This window comes from Chiroxiphia lanceolata, chromosome 3 (genome assembly GCF_009829145.1).
Source record: "Chiroxiphia lanceolata isolate bChiLan1 chromosome 3, bChiLan1.pri, whole genome shotgun sequence".
NCBI classification, from domain to species: domain Eukaryota; kingdom Metazoa; phylum Chordata; class Aves; order Passeriformes; family Pipridae; genus Chiroxiphia; species Chiroxiphia lanceolata.
In genome coordinates, this window is record NC_045639.1 from 66,755,048 (window position 1) to 66,771,567 (window position 16,520).

The following is a 16,520-nucleotide window of genomic DNA, read 5'->3' on the forward strand; positions in this document are numbered from 1 at the left end:
AAGAAATAAAAAAATTAGTTTTAGCAGAAAATTAGGATTCATGGTACCTATAGGGATTATCTTTGTAAATGCAGAGGGTTAGAATATATTCAAAATAATTCTTTAATTCCAGTTCTGTACAAAAAACCTGACAAGTACACAAGAGAATGTTTTATCAAGATAGAATTCATTGGAATAAAACAATGTCACATTCTTTTGGGTAGCCAGTAGCGTTACTCCTGCCTGCAGGTGCTCTTACCAATGCCCAGGCTATTCTTACCAGCACTTTGGGCATATTTGTTTTCATGAGACCTGTGTGGGTTTGGCATCGGTGCAGGAGCCTGGTTTGGCCCTGATACAGAATGTGCCATTCCCTGTCCCCAGGGGATAGGGTTTCCCACAAGAGCCCCAGGCTTAAATGGCTTAGAAATGGAAGAACCAAATCTCAGTCCAAATGCATTATTTATACCCAGAGATTCCTACAGAGCTCTTCTTATTTACATTGCTGCAAATATATTTGGAGGAATATACAACCTTGGCATCTGAGGAGGAGGGCAATAAAGAGAATTATTCACACAAGTTTAAAATAAAAGTAAGTGAACATGCTAAAATAAGAAAAAGAAAGTTCTCAGTACTGAAAGCAAATGATGTATATGTGGAAAACTGGTGTTTGTAAAGACCATCTGGGTTGACTGACATGCTTTTTATTGCTTTAGTGATGTGAGCAAGGAGTACTGCTAGAGTTTCCTTTCATTCTAACCTATTTAATTGCCATCCGGAGATGTGATGTCAGTTGATCATTTGACACATCAGAAGTACTCGGTGAAAATTATTGTCTTGTCACCGATTCTCTGAGAGAATGATTTCTCTTCAGAGTTAGAAGGAAGGGGACTGAATATGTAGTGAAGGATTTTCTTGTCAGGGTAAACATATTTCTATGGAACTGCCTGACAGAAACTTTAACACTGAAAGTGACTCAATTCTTTATTCCATCTGGGACTTTTCCCATGGGAGTTTTACTACTCTAGGTAGATATAAAATTGACAAAGATTTAACCTTACATTTTCTTCTGTTAAATAAGACTTTTTTAGTTGCTTTCCCTTCCATGCATGAACCTGACTTTGATAGGAATGTCAGGGTTGCTCATTTAGGAAGAAAAGATCTTGACTATGAGGTCAGTTGTTCTAGCCTAAGGGCAAGCATTGGTCCTTGTACCTTCTTCCCTATGCACAAGCGTTAATCTTTTCCTTCTTAGCAGGAAATCCATTCAATATATCTTTATTTTGTTTTTGAAAGTATATCAAGTGATGAGGGATTTTTTTTTATGACTTTTTGTTAACTGTCAGAATGTAGTTTCATATTACTTTCTCCTTACAGACTCCTTTTCTAGTTCCAAAATTTGTCTCTCCTTCCCTGTTGTTGCTTTGCATGTGGAAAGATGCTTAGAAAAAAAACCAAACCAAAACCATTTAATTGCTAGAGAAAGATACTCTCTATTCCTTGTCACAGGAAATATTCTCTATTTCCTGTGACAAGCAAGTTTGGGCTTATCAGTGTTTACTGCCCTTGATAACACAGTAACTACAAATTGCATTTCCATTTTCTGCTTAAAGAAGAACATAAATTCTTTATTAAAGCTGTATCTTATCAAGCATAAATGAGACTTCCTTTGGTGACCATTATTTTTGTGTCCATGAAAGTCATCAAATAAAGTACATTCAGGTGGGTTTTTCTTCTGTTTCGGTTTGTAAAAGCAGAGAGAATTCTTTGTAGTTATGCTTTCTGCTAAGAACAGTGGTAAGATCCCATGCAATTTTGGATTGATCCAGCCATAATTAACTTTTTTTAAATTTTATCTCTTTCCTAGATAAAAGATGCCTGATGGTATTGCCAGACACCGAGAAACCTACTATCCTTGCTACGACCAACACCAGTTTTACGTTAAGGTTACCATCTGTCACACCACAGCAGCTATGCCCTGGCATAACACGGCCTACACTGACATACCTGGTGTTTTTCAGAGAAATGACTGACAACTGCAGGAACCCAAGATACTGTTTGTCTGCTCTACAGCAGAAAACATTGGTATGGTTATTTCAGAACAGAAATGCATGTGATATCACATATAAACAGGGAATATGATATCACTTGTAGTAATTTTATAAACCATTCTGTAACTTTCTATCAGTGAGTTTTTCCATTTCTCTGTCCCAACAGTAATTCAGCTTTCTGTCTGGTATTTGGTAAGTGGTAGATTTCTTAGCTTTCCTTTGTGCAAGCACTCCTCTACTTTTCAACATGCTTTTGCTAAAGTCCTGCTGAAATAGGTCTTCAGTTTCTACTTGTAAAATGAGTGGTTGTGGTTGATATTAATCTGTTGAAATGACTCTTGAAGCCATCCAGCAACCAAATAGCTTGCCTTTATGTTCTTTGTGTTAGTTGTACTTCTATTCATAATTTTTTCTTCTTACATTTTTTTTAACTTTGCCTTTTCCAGAATTGCCATTGAATAGTGTGGTACTACACTTTGGCTTGTTTTGGGGTATGTGCTTTCTTTTCTGTAGTAACCTATTACCAAAACTATGATTTTAACATTCTTTTTTTAAACACCAAAGTGTAGTACAATACAAAAGAACTACTGTATTGGTTTTTTTAACATGCATTTCACTGACAGATGTTTGGGTTGACATATGACTCTCTTTTCTGAGAATGCATGTTTATTATCTGATTTCTAATTACAGGAATTTCAGGATCCTATTGCTGTCCTAGACAACCTACAGCCATTTTCAAGTTATGCCATACAAGTAGCAGTGAAAAACTACTATTCAGAAGAGGAAGTGCAGCCTATGGGAAAACACACAGTTGGCACAACTCTATGTGGAGGTTTGTTTCATATTTTATTCTGATTTTGAACAGAATTCTCATCTCAGTTAAAGAAAGTTTATGTAAGTTTGGTTTGTAAATCAGGAAGCAGACAAATTGTCTGCTTAAAATTTAACCTGTGTAGATCTTTACAAGGTTTTGGCAACCAGACTTAATGAATTTGTAAGATTCATAAGACACATATGTATTCTTTAATGTTTTGGCTCATTGGCTTCCTGAGGAAAGACAAACTATGGTTAAAATTGGGTAAACAGCTGCAGTTTCTGCCTTGGACCACATCTTTTAATAGGTTGTATTTGAATGTATATGTGGTTATGTATGTTTAAATATGTGTGTTACATGTTCATTCAGCATTAAGATTTTTTCCCCTTGGCTTGATGTCATTCTCATAATTACTGTTTCTTAAGGTCAAGCAGATTTGTTTTGTTGTGAACCAGGCTGAAAAGACATTGCTTTGTTTTTACTTTTGGCCTGAATGACAACAGCCTGTTTTCAGTTGGCTTCAAGAATTTTGGTGCACCCTTTCAGTCCTTTCCAGACAGGAAGAAAAAGCTAAGACTAGTGCTTTGCACATGAATGTTCACTGTGTCATTTAAGAGTGGACTGGTTAGAGGTTACCTAAAAATAAATAAACACATTGGTAAACTTATCTAATTATGGCAGAGGGAAACTAAGAAATCTATGTGTGAGTGGATAGGTGAGAGAGGTTTTAGTGAAGGCAAGAGGCCAAGATAAGATGTTAAGTGTGTTGGGTTGACCCTGACTGGATACCAAGTGCCCACCAAATCCGATCTATCACTCCCCTCCTCAGGTGGACAGGTAGGAGGCTCATGGGGTTGAGATCAGTCACCAGTTACTATCATGGGCAAAACAGGCTCAATTTGGGGAAATTAATTTAATTTATTACCAATAAAATCAGAGTAGGATCACGAGAAATAAAACAAAACCTTAAAACACCTTAATTCCAGCCCTCGCTTTTTCTGGGGCTTTACTTCTAGTTTTCTCTACCTCCTCTTGTGCAGTGGTGCAGGGGAGGTGCTGAGGGAGGGTTGTAGTCAATTCATGACATGTTGTCTCTGCCACTCATTCCTTCTCAGAGGGAGGGCTCTTCACATCCTTTCCCTGCTCCAGCATGGAGTCCCTCCCATGGGAGACAGTCCTCCATGAACTTCAAAATGAGTCCTTCCCACAAGCTCCAGTTCTTCACAAACTGCTCCAGCATGAGTCCCTTCTATGGGCTGCAGTCCTTCAGGAACAGGCTGCTCCAGCGCGGGTCCTCTGTGGACAAAAGTCACAAGTCCTGCCAGCAAGCCCTCTACAGCATGGGCTCCTCTCTCCACAGGTCCACAGGTCCTGCCAGTAGCCTGCTCCAGCGCAGGCTTCCCATGGGGTCAGAGCCTCCTTCAGGTATCCACCTCTTTTTGTGGGTGATTCTCTAGGGGCTGCAGGTGCTCCACCATGGACCTCCTTGGGCTGCAGAGGCACAGCCTGCTCTTCTATGTTCTTCGCCATGGACTGCAGGAGAATCTCTGCCCTGATGCCTGAAACATCTCCTGTCCTTCCTTCTTCACTGACCTGAGTGTCTGCAGAGTTGTTCCTCTCACATATTCTCACTCCTCTCTCCAACTGCAGTTGATATTTTTCTTTTTTCTTTTCTTAAATATTCTACAGGTGCTACCACCACTGCTAATGGTAATGGCTTTGATCAAGGTGGGCTTGGCCTTGGGTCCATCTTGGAGCCACATAGCATTGGCTCCGTTGAACACAGAAGAAGCTCAGGGGAGTTCAGTTTGTCATATTTGATGAAACTTGGGGCATATAATAGTAAGGAAAACCAACTCTCTGCTGCTTTAGTGCAGACCCATGTATCCCAGCTGTCTTTGAAACCAACATGACCTGGAAACTTTCATCAATTGCTAGAAGAGGAATTGAGATTCACACACAGCTCAAGTCCAAGATGTCCTTAATCTTTGAGAATACTACTAGTCTGAGCTAGATGCCTCCTATGCTTGGAAATACCTAAGTGAGGGCAGGAAGATACTTCAGCTCACTCCCTGCTTCACTCCACTTGCTTGCAGCTGTGGGGCAGTGACTGGGTAAATTCCCTGAAGCCCTTATTGTCTTCCAGAAAGAAAAGTGTTATCCAAAGATGCATGTAACACTTTTGCACATACTGTCTTACATTGTAACTCAACCCAATAGAAGTACCTTGCTCAGCACTTTTTCTTGTTTTGCACGTGTGTGTACTCATGCACACGTGTACTTGTCTTCCAGAGGAGTTGCCTTTATGCTTCTCTTCAGATTATTTTCTCATAATTGGAGCGCACCTGCTGAACTCTCTGAAAACGTGGAAAACTATTATAAGAGGTAGCTATTCCCTGTAGTATACATAGTGCTTGCTCTTCTGTTGTATCAGATTTGCTCTGAAGATGTCGCCCATTTATTGTGGCCGGTGTCATCAGCCAGGGTCAGCTTGATCCACATAAAGTCATCACTTGCATCAGGCACCTCTGATAATACCTAAGTGAGCAAGGCAGAATTATATCTATGTGGCGGCAAATCTGTGCCCTGCAGGAACTACTGTGGAGATTGTACCTAACAATGCTTGTTGTTGAATTCACAGGGATATGGGAATGCTATGGACCTCATCTTCACTAGTTTTCATGTCTGGCTCTTGTCCTGAAGAATTGGAGCAGTTTTTCTTTGAGAAAGGAGTAAAACTGAGAGTCACAGTCCACCTGGTCCCTGGGCATTGACTCACTTGGCCCAGGTACAGCAGGGATGGTTATAGCTACATACAGCTGTGCAGGCTGGGCAGCTATTCAGATATTGTGACATGCAGTTAGGGTGCCACAGCAGGATTTCTAAGGTTTCCCTCCCTCTTTCTTTACCTCTCCTTGGCTTTTGGCTGCTTCAGAAGGTGCTAAAGTAAGTAGAATTGAAATAAGAACAGCCACCACTATGTTTTTCTTGCTTGCCTCAGTGTCTCTCTCCCCTAGTGATCAACTATGTCCAAGGAAACACTTTATTCAAAATACCTGGCAACAAGTACATGCCAGGGGTCCTGTTTCCTTTTCTTCTTCCCTTGGGGCTGTACTCTGTGATTGCTTTAAAGGTTCATTTATAGAATAAGTCACCTCTCTTTCTGCCACCATTGTCCACAGGAGAGCATCACCTGTGAACTACCAGTGGCTTCTCTTATGCACAGATCATTCTCTGGTTTTTGTCCTGGGAGCAGTCATATTTCCCCCCCTCTGTTTAAGAGGAACCTCTTTTCATCTTTCAAATGAAAGTGGAACAAGAGGTGCAGGCATATTGCCACTCTTCTTTTGGAATCCAGATATATTATACTTCGGAAGTTCTCTTGCAACTATGCTATTTTTTTTCCTCTCAACGGTCAGATCCCTTAGCATCTGCAGCATCAAGCAAATAGGCTCTCATCCTGTGTGGATCTCTGAATATTATGAGCCAGTGTCTTCTACCATATCTTCAGTGACAAGACTAGAGGAAATGGCCTTAAGCTGAGACAGAGGAGATTCAGATTAGATATTAGAAAAACTTTTTTCACTGTTAGGGTTGTCAGGCATTGGAATAGGTTGCCCAGGGAGATGGTGGAGTCATCATCCCTGAAAGTATTTAAAAAGTGCCTGAATCTGGTGCTGGGTGGTTTGGCTTAGTGGTTTAAGGGATACAGTGCTGGGTGCTGAATACGATTGGGATGCGGCAAGAATTCACACCGTTACTTCTTTGTATGGTAAACCGATCCATCCTGCAGCAATGTGCGCCCTTTCAGGGGTGAAACATGAGGGTAGCAATGAAATGGGAGACTGAATTGCTCCACTGAAATGGAATTTTTCAGTCTCAAGTTAAAATGAAACATGAAACTCAGAATAGGCCTCTCTAGCTGGGGCAAAACACAACATCCGGATCAAAATAAAGTCCTAGACAAAAGCCAAACCAAATCAAACAACCAAGCAACCCTCCCCCCAATATCCCAACCCTGAGCATTTTTAATATGTACTCGTATCAACATTCAGAATGCTTTTCACAATTTGTTGAAAAATTTCCAACCAGCTGTAAATAGAAGGTATATGTGTCCTGACAATTATGTTCTCAATTTCATGAATGTAACTGCTAGTTTAAATTGTAATCAGATGCTGCTAGAGCCTCTTGAAGTGTGTACACTATTTTACACCTCTGAAGCTGTGTGAATTCCTTCTGCCTTTCTCTCAATTCTGCAATGAAGTAAAAGAAGCTCGGATTAATCTGTGCTTTCCATCAAATAGCAAGATAGAGGGAATGAAAAAAGAGGAAGACAACTTAGAAAAAGTAATGCATTGCTCTTGCCACAGAGTGTCACTCTTACTCCACATATGTCTAAGCTAGAAAAATGAGAAGTTTGTCTACTTTATTTGTCTAGTTTCTGCATATTTCATTAAATAATCTACAGTCTTGCTACTAGGACATAAATGATAGCATAGAGACTCATCATTCTGATATGTTGGGAAAATAAGTGAACTTTTTACCTATCTGGACAGTTCAATAGCAAATGAACTTTTCAATGCAGAGGTGGGGTATGCCATATACTATTTCAAAGTCTGTGACCTTAAAGCTTCAAAGGAAAGGTTGTTTTCTCCAGAACAATTAGTGAGTAACCAGCTGGTATGAACATCAGACCAGCAACCCAGTTTCTTCCTTACACAGCTCAGTCAGATCATGTTTTTCAGAGTAAAATTGCAAACGATGGCAAACAATGCTTAGTTTTGGGTTTTCTTCCATCAGAAGTTTCTGTTCAAGAACAGACTTTCCAATTGGAATAGTGCACAGGTATTTTTTTGTGTGTGTGTCCAAGTAAGCATCATCTTAAACTCACATCTGAGACCCTGATTAGGAAACCAAGAGAGAGCAGGCATTCAGTGATATGACTATAAATGTAGTGGTACAGGACACCAGATTTTTTGGTATTTTTTTAATCTGCTTTCATTGTAGGATAGCCAGGAAGATACTAAAAAATCCCTCAAAATATTTCAAACTTGTCTGCAGCTGACTGACTACACAAGAATACGAGTTTTACATGTGTAAAGTGTCAGTCCTGTAAATTAATCATATTCATATACATCTAACCTTATTCTCCTTCCCTGGTGACATTTCTTGACTTCTTTAAAAATAAAACAGACAAAAAAACCTCTTGTGAGATCTGTACCTAAAAGAAGATTCATTTTTCTTTCTATTTTAGTACCAGAGGCAGTTGACACAATTAAAACACTAGTTTTGTCTGACACCACCATCAATATATCTTGGAGTGAACCTCTGAAGCCAAATGGACCTCTTGAATCCATCCGTTATCAAATCGCTGTCAATTCATTACCTCCTGTTCCAGTGACACCCTTGCGAAAAAGTGAATTTTCAAATGGGATGCTTGCCTGGTCTGTCAGTGGGCTCCAACCTGGAATAAGCAATTCATTCAAGGTATAGTTGCAAGTAGTTTTATTGGTTTGTTCACTGAACTGCAAATATTTTGACTGCTCTTCTGTAAAGCAGACAAATAAAAGTGTCCAGTGTGGATTCATAACAAAATGTACTGCTTCTCCCTTTACAGATGAAGACTTAAAAGAAAAAAAAAAGACATGTCTTGACAGCAGGGCTGTCAGCAGAGTGACATTTTCAAAAGCAAACAAGTAAACATGTTGTCTGCAGAATGTGCTCTGGGTACATCACAAATAGTCACAGTGTGGTTATCACAGTTGGGAGAATATTCAGATGATGACAGGAGGGGATTTGTTCTGGTCTTAATTTGATTTTGTGCTTTTGTTAATGACTTGGATGTTACAATGAGGAATATATATATGTGTGTGTATACATATGTGTATATACATATATATACATATATATATATATGTATGTATGTATGTATGTATACACGCACCTGCCTAAATACCTGTATGAGTTTATGCAAGTATGCATACCCAAACATAGAACTGTGGCTTAGTGAAAGGCAACATCCTAAGGTACCTCCTCACTTTGTGTTTTTGTGGTTCTAAAGCCCTGCCTAACGTGATGTGACATCTGTGTGTCTGTGTAAGACCATGTGGCATTTAAGAAAGGTCTAGAAAGAGAAAAGTCTTGGTAAGAAAGCTGAGATGAGAAACTAAGAAGAATCTCTGAGGAAGGGAAGGGTACTCCATGCCCTCCAGGCCATGGACTTCCAACCTGAAGATGTGTAACGCTGCAGCTATGAGGCTTAAAATCTTTCTACACCTGTATCTGTATTGCCCGAACACTGTCTTGTTTGAAAACAGCTAGTCTTCTAAACATTTCGAGTTGCTAAAGCAAAGCTGCCTTTCCAAGTGGTCTGGTATAGTTCATTCATTTCCTTACTAGGTTCTTGCTTTTCATCCTGAGGAGAACTGGTTTTCAGAAAGTGTCCCTGTCATCGCAAAAACTTTTGAGACTCCACCTGCACCTGTCAACATAGTTCCCAGAAATACAAGTTTCCAGCTAGAATGGAGAGCTCCTCTGCACATCAAAGAATCCAGCTTCTGGTTTGATCTGTGTAAGGTAAAAATACCACTTATGGTTTTTGTTCATATTAGAGTGAATTTAAGCTACTCTCTCCCGGTGAGCAGGACAGGGTGGGTGGCAGGATGTACACGAAGAGTCTCAGTGAATAATTTGGGCATGATGATGTCAGTCTTAGTGTCTCAGAAGGGGCAGGATGGAGTCAGCATTTGCCAGGAACAAGGAGGAATGCAGCTGGAGCATTTAGTACTCCATAGTGCCAAAGGACATCCTGGATGACCCCATCAGAATTACTCCTGGGTCTCCGGTTTCAGCAGAGTCCTCTCCCTGTTTCCTCACTGCCCTGGCCCAACCTGGCTTGCAGCTATAAATCCTATGTTTGCTCTGCACAAGAAAAAGAAGAAAAGGGTTTTCAGCAATAAATATTAGCTACAACCTAGTATCTGAATTTTATTTTCCTGTGATAGAGGCTAGGAGAAAATGCTAGAGACAAAGACAGATCCAGAAGTGCAAACTGGAGAAGTAAGCGCTAGAGTGACAGCAACATGGATGAAAACTTCAGATTTTAGTGCTTGAACCAATGAACACTGAAAAAGTCATGTGCTAAGCTGAATCACATAGATTCTTTACTATATAAAATCAGATTCATTAGACTTACACCAAAGATTTCCCTGCCCTAAAACAAATGTCATAGTACAATTCCTCTAAACCACCTGCTTTCAATTGTGTCATGGCAAGCTGAACTCATGGGCACATCGTGGTGATCCAGAAATACAAGGAGAAAGCTCCTCTTGGCTGTGTAAAGCGGTCACTTAATCTATTGATCTTTATTACCAGCAAGACTTGTAGGTCTTCCGAAAGCAAAGAAAAAAATTAGGGTTTGTGACCCTGGTCTCTAAGAGGAAAAAGTCCCATGATTGAAACAGCACGCGTCATATCCCCACTACAATATTAAGAGGTGGAAAAGTAGTTATTCTACCCAGGAATAGAACTGTGACATGCTTCAGAAGAGCAATAAAGTTGACTATGATGATTTTTTTTTTTTTCTAGTGGCCAACAAAGAGTGACTGGTTTTCTCCTGCAAGCACTACATGCACAGCAGATCTTGTTTACACATGCAACCTGACAGGAACTCGTCCTTCAACCAACTACTTTGTAAGAGTAACAGTAGTTTATGTTACAGGACTGAAAAGCACATCCTCTTCAACAAGCTTTAAAACTACAGGTAAGCACTCAATGTAAGATAACAAGATTTTAAGACTATTTTCAGGATGCGAATATTAAACATAATATTTTCTAAAATTTAGCAGGTAATTTTCTTATACTGAGAGCCAATAGTTCTGCGTGTTTGAAAAAGAATAACACAATATCATACCTTTGAAAGTAATAGGGGTAAAGAAATGAGGTTTATTTCCAAGTGGAGGAGAGGAAAAGAGTGATGGAAACTAAAATGAAATGCCTATACGGATATGAACTCATTACCGGTGAAAGGCTACACGTGAATAAAAATTTTGAAATTTGTCCATTGCAAAGAGAACACCAAAGATACATTCCGGATGGGGATTATTGCTGTAGATCCTCCATCCTTTTGTATGTCTAAACACCCATGTACACATCTAATTTTTTTCTGTGCCCGTTAGCCTTTGTCTTGCTACAAACACATTCTAAAGGTTCTGTTTCTTTCCCTGTTTGGCTTAAGCTGGTGTTCCTAGTAAGCCAGGAGTACCAAAAAGAGCAGAAGACACTAAAAACTATATACAGTGGGAAAAGGCTGATGATAATGGAAGCAACCTGACCTACTACATCTTAGAAAGCAGGTAAGCTGTGCATGCAGGTACCCTTCCCATGGTAGCAGCCCAGAAAAAAATCCAGTGTGCAGGGATTTCCAGGTTGGCTGTGATGGGAAGAGTGAAGTATCTATGATGCAGAAGGCCCTTCTCATTGGGATCCCTTTCTTAGATAAACCAAGTAGCCATAATTTCCAGAAATTCCTCGAAAACTTAGAAGAAAATATACACTAGCAGTATTTTCAGACCAACTTTGAAATATGGTGATGTATTCGGATTTTTGTCAGTGAATTAGAAGATTCAGAGATAATTTAAAATCACAAATTTCAAGTATGTAGTATGTATTTTTGGCTAAAATGTATGTATAAATATCTTAGTGTTCAGAGGACTCATGAAAAGGTCTTATAGTGTTGCCAGAAGTAGAGTATTCCCACTAACATGAGATGACTATTGTTACAACTTGTCTCTGAAGGGGAGGGTAACCCAAGTTCTTATTAATAAATCCCTTGAGGTGTATTAGAGTGAAATGACATTGAATAATCAGTGTTTGCAAACATATGTATGTAGAGTTTATGTTGGAACAATTTTATTTCAAAGGTAAACAGGTATCTTGCCATTTTGGGTGTTATCATCTATAGCAATATAGAAGTATTAGAGCATCTCTAGCAATATAGCAATATTAAAGCATAAAGATAACACTTAAAGAAATGCATAAGGGAGAGAAAGGGGAAGAAAGGATAAAGTTAGAAATATATATATAATCACAGCCCACTGGATCCAGCGATGAAACTTGGTAGTTACAGCTTCCATGTCAGTTGGTTGATGTGGTGGTCTTGGTCCCTTGGGGCTGGGGGAAGCCCCTCCCCAAAACTCTAATATTTCATGAGTAAATGTACTCTTCCAGCTCAGGTGGGAACACTCTGTACCTCCCCGAGGCAGGGAGTTTTACCATGGATCATGTCACAGGACATGTCACAAGTTTTCAGTGCTCCTCCAGAGGGGTTTTCACAGCAGAGGCATCATGTAAGGGAGGATGTTGGCATGATAAGAAGAATTTATCCCACCTTGCAGAATTTGTCTCTTAGTCTCTTTCCTTATGTGGAAATCCAGTTTGTAGCTTCAGGTATGCCTGCACCTGGGATAGTTGGACAACAGCACCCACTTATCTGATTTGAAGGTCCTTTCACAGTAGGCATGTTCAGGGAGGGGTAGGCTTTGCTGGTGAACAGTTGTTTCTTCGCAGATTGCAAGTCTTTTGGTGATCTTATAATAAGTAAATCATTAACTGTTTCAGTCTCTGATAACTATATAATTTTTAAAATGCTCTGTCATCAAATACAGACTGCCTGGACTATACATGTCACACTAGAGTGCCAGTTCATGCTTATTCCTGCATTGACATTGGAAGGGCTGGGTGGGTATGTTAGAGTATATTGCTGTGGGCAGTGAGTCTGAAACTTCTAATTTTTTGACCATGACTCTGGAGAGATCTGTTTAAAGCAGTCAGAGCAAAGCTTAATTAACCATTATTTAAAAATGAGAAGAGTCCATCTTCTGAGATGTCAGCCATGTCATTGTTTGAAATCATTACTGATGGAAGGAAGTAGTTTGCTAAACTCAGCTATTATTTCTTTCTTCTCAGTTAACTCTCTGCTTATGAAAGCTAAGGACTGACAGCACTCTGGAGCTGGGCACACCTTACCTATATAAGTTTTCACCCAGACATATTTTCCTGGTGCTGTAAGCTTCCTCTGTACAGCTCTGTGAGCATACGGGAGCACTGACCCACATGCTATGAGTCAACAATAATTTTGGCATACCAGCAGCCAGTCTGTATCTGACTTGCTGTGGATGGGTAAAGAAAAGTCAGTCTCTTGGCCTGTGTCAGGGCCGTGCATTAGCTGCTGTGTTCTCCAGACTCCAGCTTCTTACTCGTCTCTGGAGTCATGAAGCAACGCTGAGGTGGTCTTTTAATTAAATAAGCTTTTCTCCTTCGGTCTGAATGTGCACTTGCTGATGTTTTTGACTGAATTTCACTTTGAGCCTCGTGACCCTTTTACATTAGGTAGAAAAATGTTAGGTCATTTGCACAGCATTCTAGAAAATATTTGCATAGCCCTTTGAAACAACCACTTTTTATCATACAGCTCTAGTAGGGATATTTGTACACCAAGGACATGAAAATATAGTTTTCCCATGTCTTTTTGGTTTAGAAACATTTGAACTTTTTTCTACATTAAGGTGTGTTGGGAGAATGATTGACATACTCATGAAGGTCATTTCACATGATATATCATGGTCTTGCATGACATGAAATGATGTTTCAGATATGGCTTTTCAAGTTTTGATACATGGTCTTCTTCTGCTTTGTGAATAATCAGATCTGAATTTATAGTGAGCAGTCAATCTCAGTCCAATAGGAAGGTGGCTAACTAAAGAATTGTGTCTTCACTGCCAATTACTTACTTCCTGTTTAGCTTGCGAAACCTGAGCCACTGAATTACTCTGGGCCTGGGCAATCAAAAAGCTCTAATAGGATAAGAAAAAAATGGTTACTTTTTTCTGAAAGCTAAATAAGAAAATTTTGAAATTGTGGCTGTGAGGCATACACTGAAACAAGTGAAAGCATGCTGTAGCTTTTTATGTCTAAAATATTCTATTATTTAATTTCCAGTGTGAAGATAACGACGTGTGATTCTTAGCGTTGCTGAAATGGCATGACACAATTTTTTTGCTCTGTAGCCAGAATCCCACAGCCAGATTGAGCTTTCATGCAGGCAGAGGGATGTTGTGAAAACCATGGAACTGAAGTGAAGAACAGGGTGGGGGGGAGCAGTAAACTGCCCTCGTGGCATTAATGACTTATCTGTGTTGTTGTGCTGTGCATGTTTCAGGAAGCAGTCTGGCAACACTAGAAAAATGAAGTCCTTGTGGGAGGTGGTTTACAATGGCTCCTGTGGCAGTATTTGCACATGGAAGGCCAAGAACTTAGAAGGAACTTTCCAGTTCAGAGCAGCAGCTGCAAATGCACTGGGAATTGGTGAATACAGTGACACAAGCAAGAATATAGTTCTGGGTAAAGGTATGTCTCATACTTTAGTACTCTTTCAATTTTATTTTTTTTTTAATTCTAAGTAATCACACCAATTTATGAACAGAGACTTGCTATTTTAATGATGATGTTGCTGCAAAGGTAATGTGCCTTGTAGGTAATAAATGGTGATGTTTATATGATGGACCCCAGCTGCTAGTGCTCATGCAGGCTCTTTTGCACAGAACAGTGGGCCTGAAATGTACTTCTGCTCATTTATACCAGTTTGTTTCTGTGGCCCTGCCACTGCTTTGTGATATGATTCTTGAGAAAAGGTAAGCTCCCACACTGGGCAAAGATGTGAGGATTACTTCTTTCCTTTGGCCAGAATGTTAGACCTACACTCTGTGGGTGCTTTTGGAAATCCCACCTTGAGTGGTTAAACAGTGCAGTATTTTCTCTTTCTGCATACCCTGTAGGTCATCACCACAGAAATGGCCCAGGTCTGGGGGAGAAGGATTAGTCTGACCAAATGCAGACATCCACATACAGTCTACAAGAGAGCTTTGTGCAGAGGAAGACATTTACAAAGCAGGCTGCTCAAGGGTTCTCTCAGGTCAGCTCCATAGGATTGATACTGTTTGTATACACACTCATTAACCAATTTTCCTCTTCTATTTAACAGAAGGCACGGGCACCACAGGCACCATCACTGCCATTTCTTCTGTGATTGGAGCTGTGCTGAGTTTGGCTGTGGTCTTGCTATTCGTTTTTGGTATGTGGCTAAATTTTTTGCATATGCTTGTTTTGCCAGGCTTCAGTAAAAGGCAGTCCAGGTGTTGGGAGATGACTGTCCTCCAGGTTTAAGGAAATGCTGAGCTATTCCTAGGATGGGAGCTGGAAGGAATTTGCATATTCTCATTCTCTGAGGTCCTAAAGATAACTGTTTATATTTTCATTATCAAGAATAAGATGCAAATTCACTCCATCCTCAGGCATTTCTTGCTGTTGATTACCTGCAGGGAGAGCACAGGAATGCTGAGGGAGCTCTGATGTTCATATGTATCCTTATAAAAACTTGTACCTTACAATTCTCAAGTTTGGAACTGCATTTATTCATGAAAGAGTCCCATTATCTTTCTCTTAAGATTTGTTCCTGAAGAAAGGATGCAATGATTACCCTGAAGTGTACATGTCCACATCTGATGGTCCTGTCCTCTCACTCCTCTTCCTTTCCCTGGGATGCATCAGCTGCCCTTCAGGCTTGTATCCTGCCACATACAGAAGCGGATTCTTCACTGGTTTCTCAGCTCAATGAGCTGAATATGTGTTTTGTGGGAAAAAGTTGGCTGGATGACTGGTTGGAAATGACTTGCATCCATGAGATGCTTGGGGGCCATGTTGAACTGAATAACAAAAAGTCTGTAGCCTTTCAGCCTGTTTGCACATCAGGATGCTCCCAGAGTGAAATACCTGATCATCTCCTTTTCTGTTCCAGTATGGCACCAAAGATGGAAATCCAGAAAACAAGCCTTGCCTGGACGGATAGTGTTTATCAAGGAAGATAAGGAACTAGCTCAACTCAGAGGGATGTCTGAGACAGTGGGAATAGCCAATGCCTGTTATGCTATACGGTATGTCCTCGGGGTAGATGTATTTTCAGGACAAAAACATGTAAGAGCGCTTCCCTGGACCAATTTTCATCAGGGCACTCATTCCTGACACCTCAAGGTAGAGTTAAGGGCTGCATCTGTGCTGCAGGGCAGGTCTGCTCTGAAGGGCGCTCTGACATGTGGTCTCCGTGGCATGGAGCCTGGCCTGGATTGCCCCTAGCCCACCCTTCATACTCACCCTGGCAAGAAAAGCAAGTGCATGAGGAAGGAAGAAGTTCTGATGTTTTCCAATAGCTTCCAAAACATCCTGGCCTCAATTAAGCTTCCCTTAAATGTATCTGATGATAGAAATAGTACCGCCTTCATTTGAAGAAGAATTTTAATAAAATTTCAAACATTTTTAGGTATGAACAAATGATTAGTATTGCTGTTTTGTAGTACTCTTCCTTCTCAGGCAGAGATTGAATCATTGCCAGCTTTCCCTCGGGACAAACTGAACTTACACAAATTGTTAGGAAGTGGAGCATTTGGAGAAGTGTATGAAGGGACTGCAGTAGATATCCTGGCAGGTGGAAATGGAGAATTCAAAGTAGCAGTCAAGGTAATTGTATCTGTGTATTTCTCTGGCAATGGAATGGGATGGGCAGATAGGTTTGTCTTAGAGATTTTACCTGAGACATGGGTGTTGACAAATCTGGGTACTTCCTT

The 16,520-nt window shown here is 40.3% G+C and overlaps 1 protein-coding gene across 2 annotated transcripts in view; it reads left to right on the top strand.

Moving 5' to 3' along the window:
- The window catches only part of ROS1 (ROS proto-oncogene 1, receptor tyrosine kinase), a 72,851-nt gene that overhangs the window by 33,726 nt on the left and 22,605 nt on the right, over positions 1–16,520 (top strand). For both annotated transcript variants that reach the window (XM_032683292.1, XM_032683293.1), the window contains 10 exons: positions 1,847–2,064; positions 2,721–2,862; positions 8,099–8,331; positions 9,244–9,420; positions 10,432–10,606; positions 11,081–11,198; positions 14,063–14,250; positions 14,885–14,974; positions 15,698–15,833; positions 16,251–16,413. In XM_032683292.1, coding sequence (XP_032539183.1) covers positions 1,847–2,064; positions 2,721–2,862; positions 8,099–8,331; positions 9,244–9,420; positions 10,432–10,606; positions 11,081–11,198; positions 14,063–14,250; positions 14,885–14,974; positions 15,698–15,833; positions 16,251–16,413 — 1,640 coding nt within the window. The remainder of the gene's footprint in view (positions 1–1,846; positions 2,065–2,720; positions 2,863–8,098; positions 8,332–9,243; positions 9,421–10,431; positions 10,607–11,080; positions 11,199–14,062; positions 14,251–14,884; positions 14,975–15,697; positions 15,834–16,250; positions 16,414–16,520) is intronic.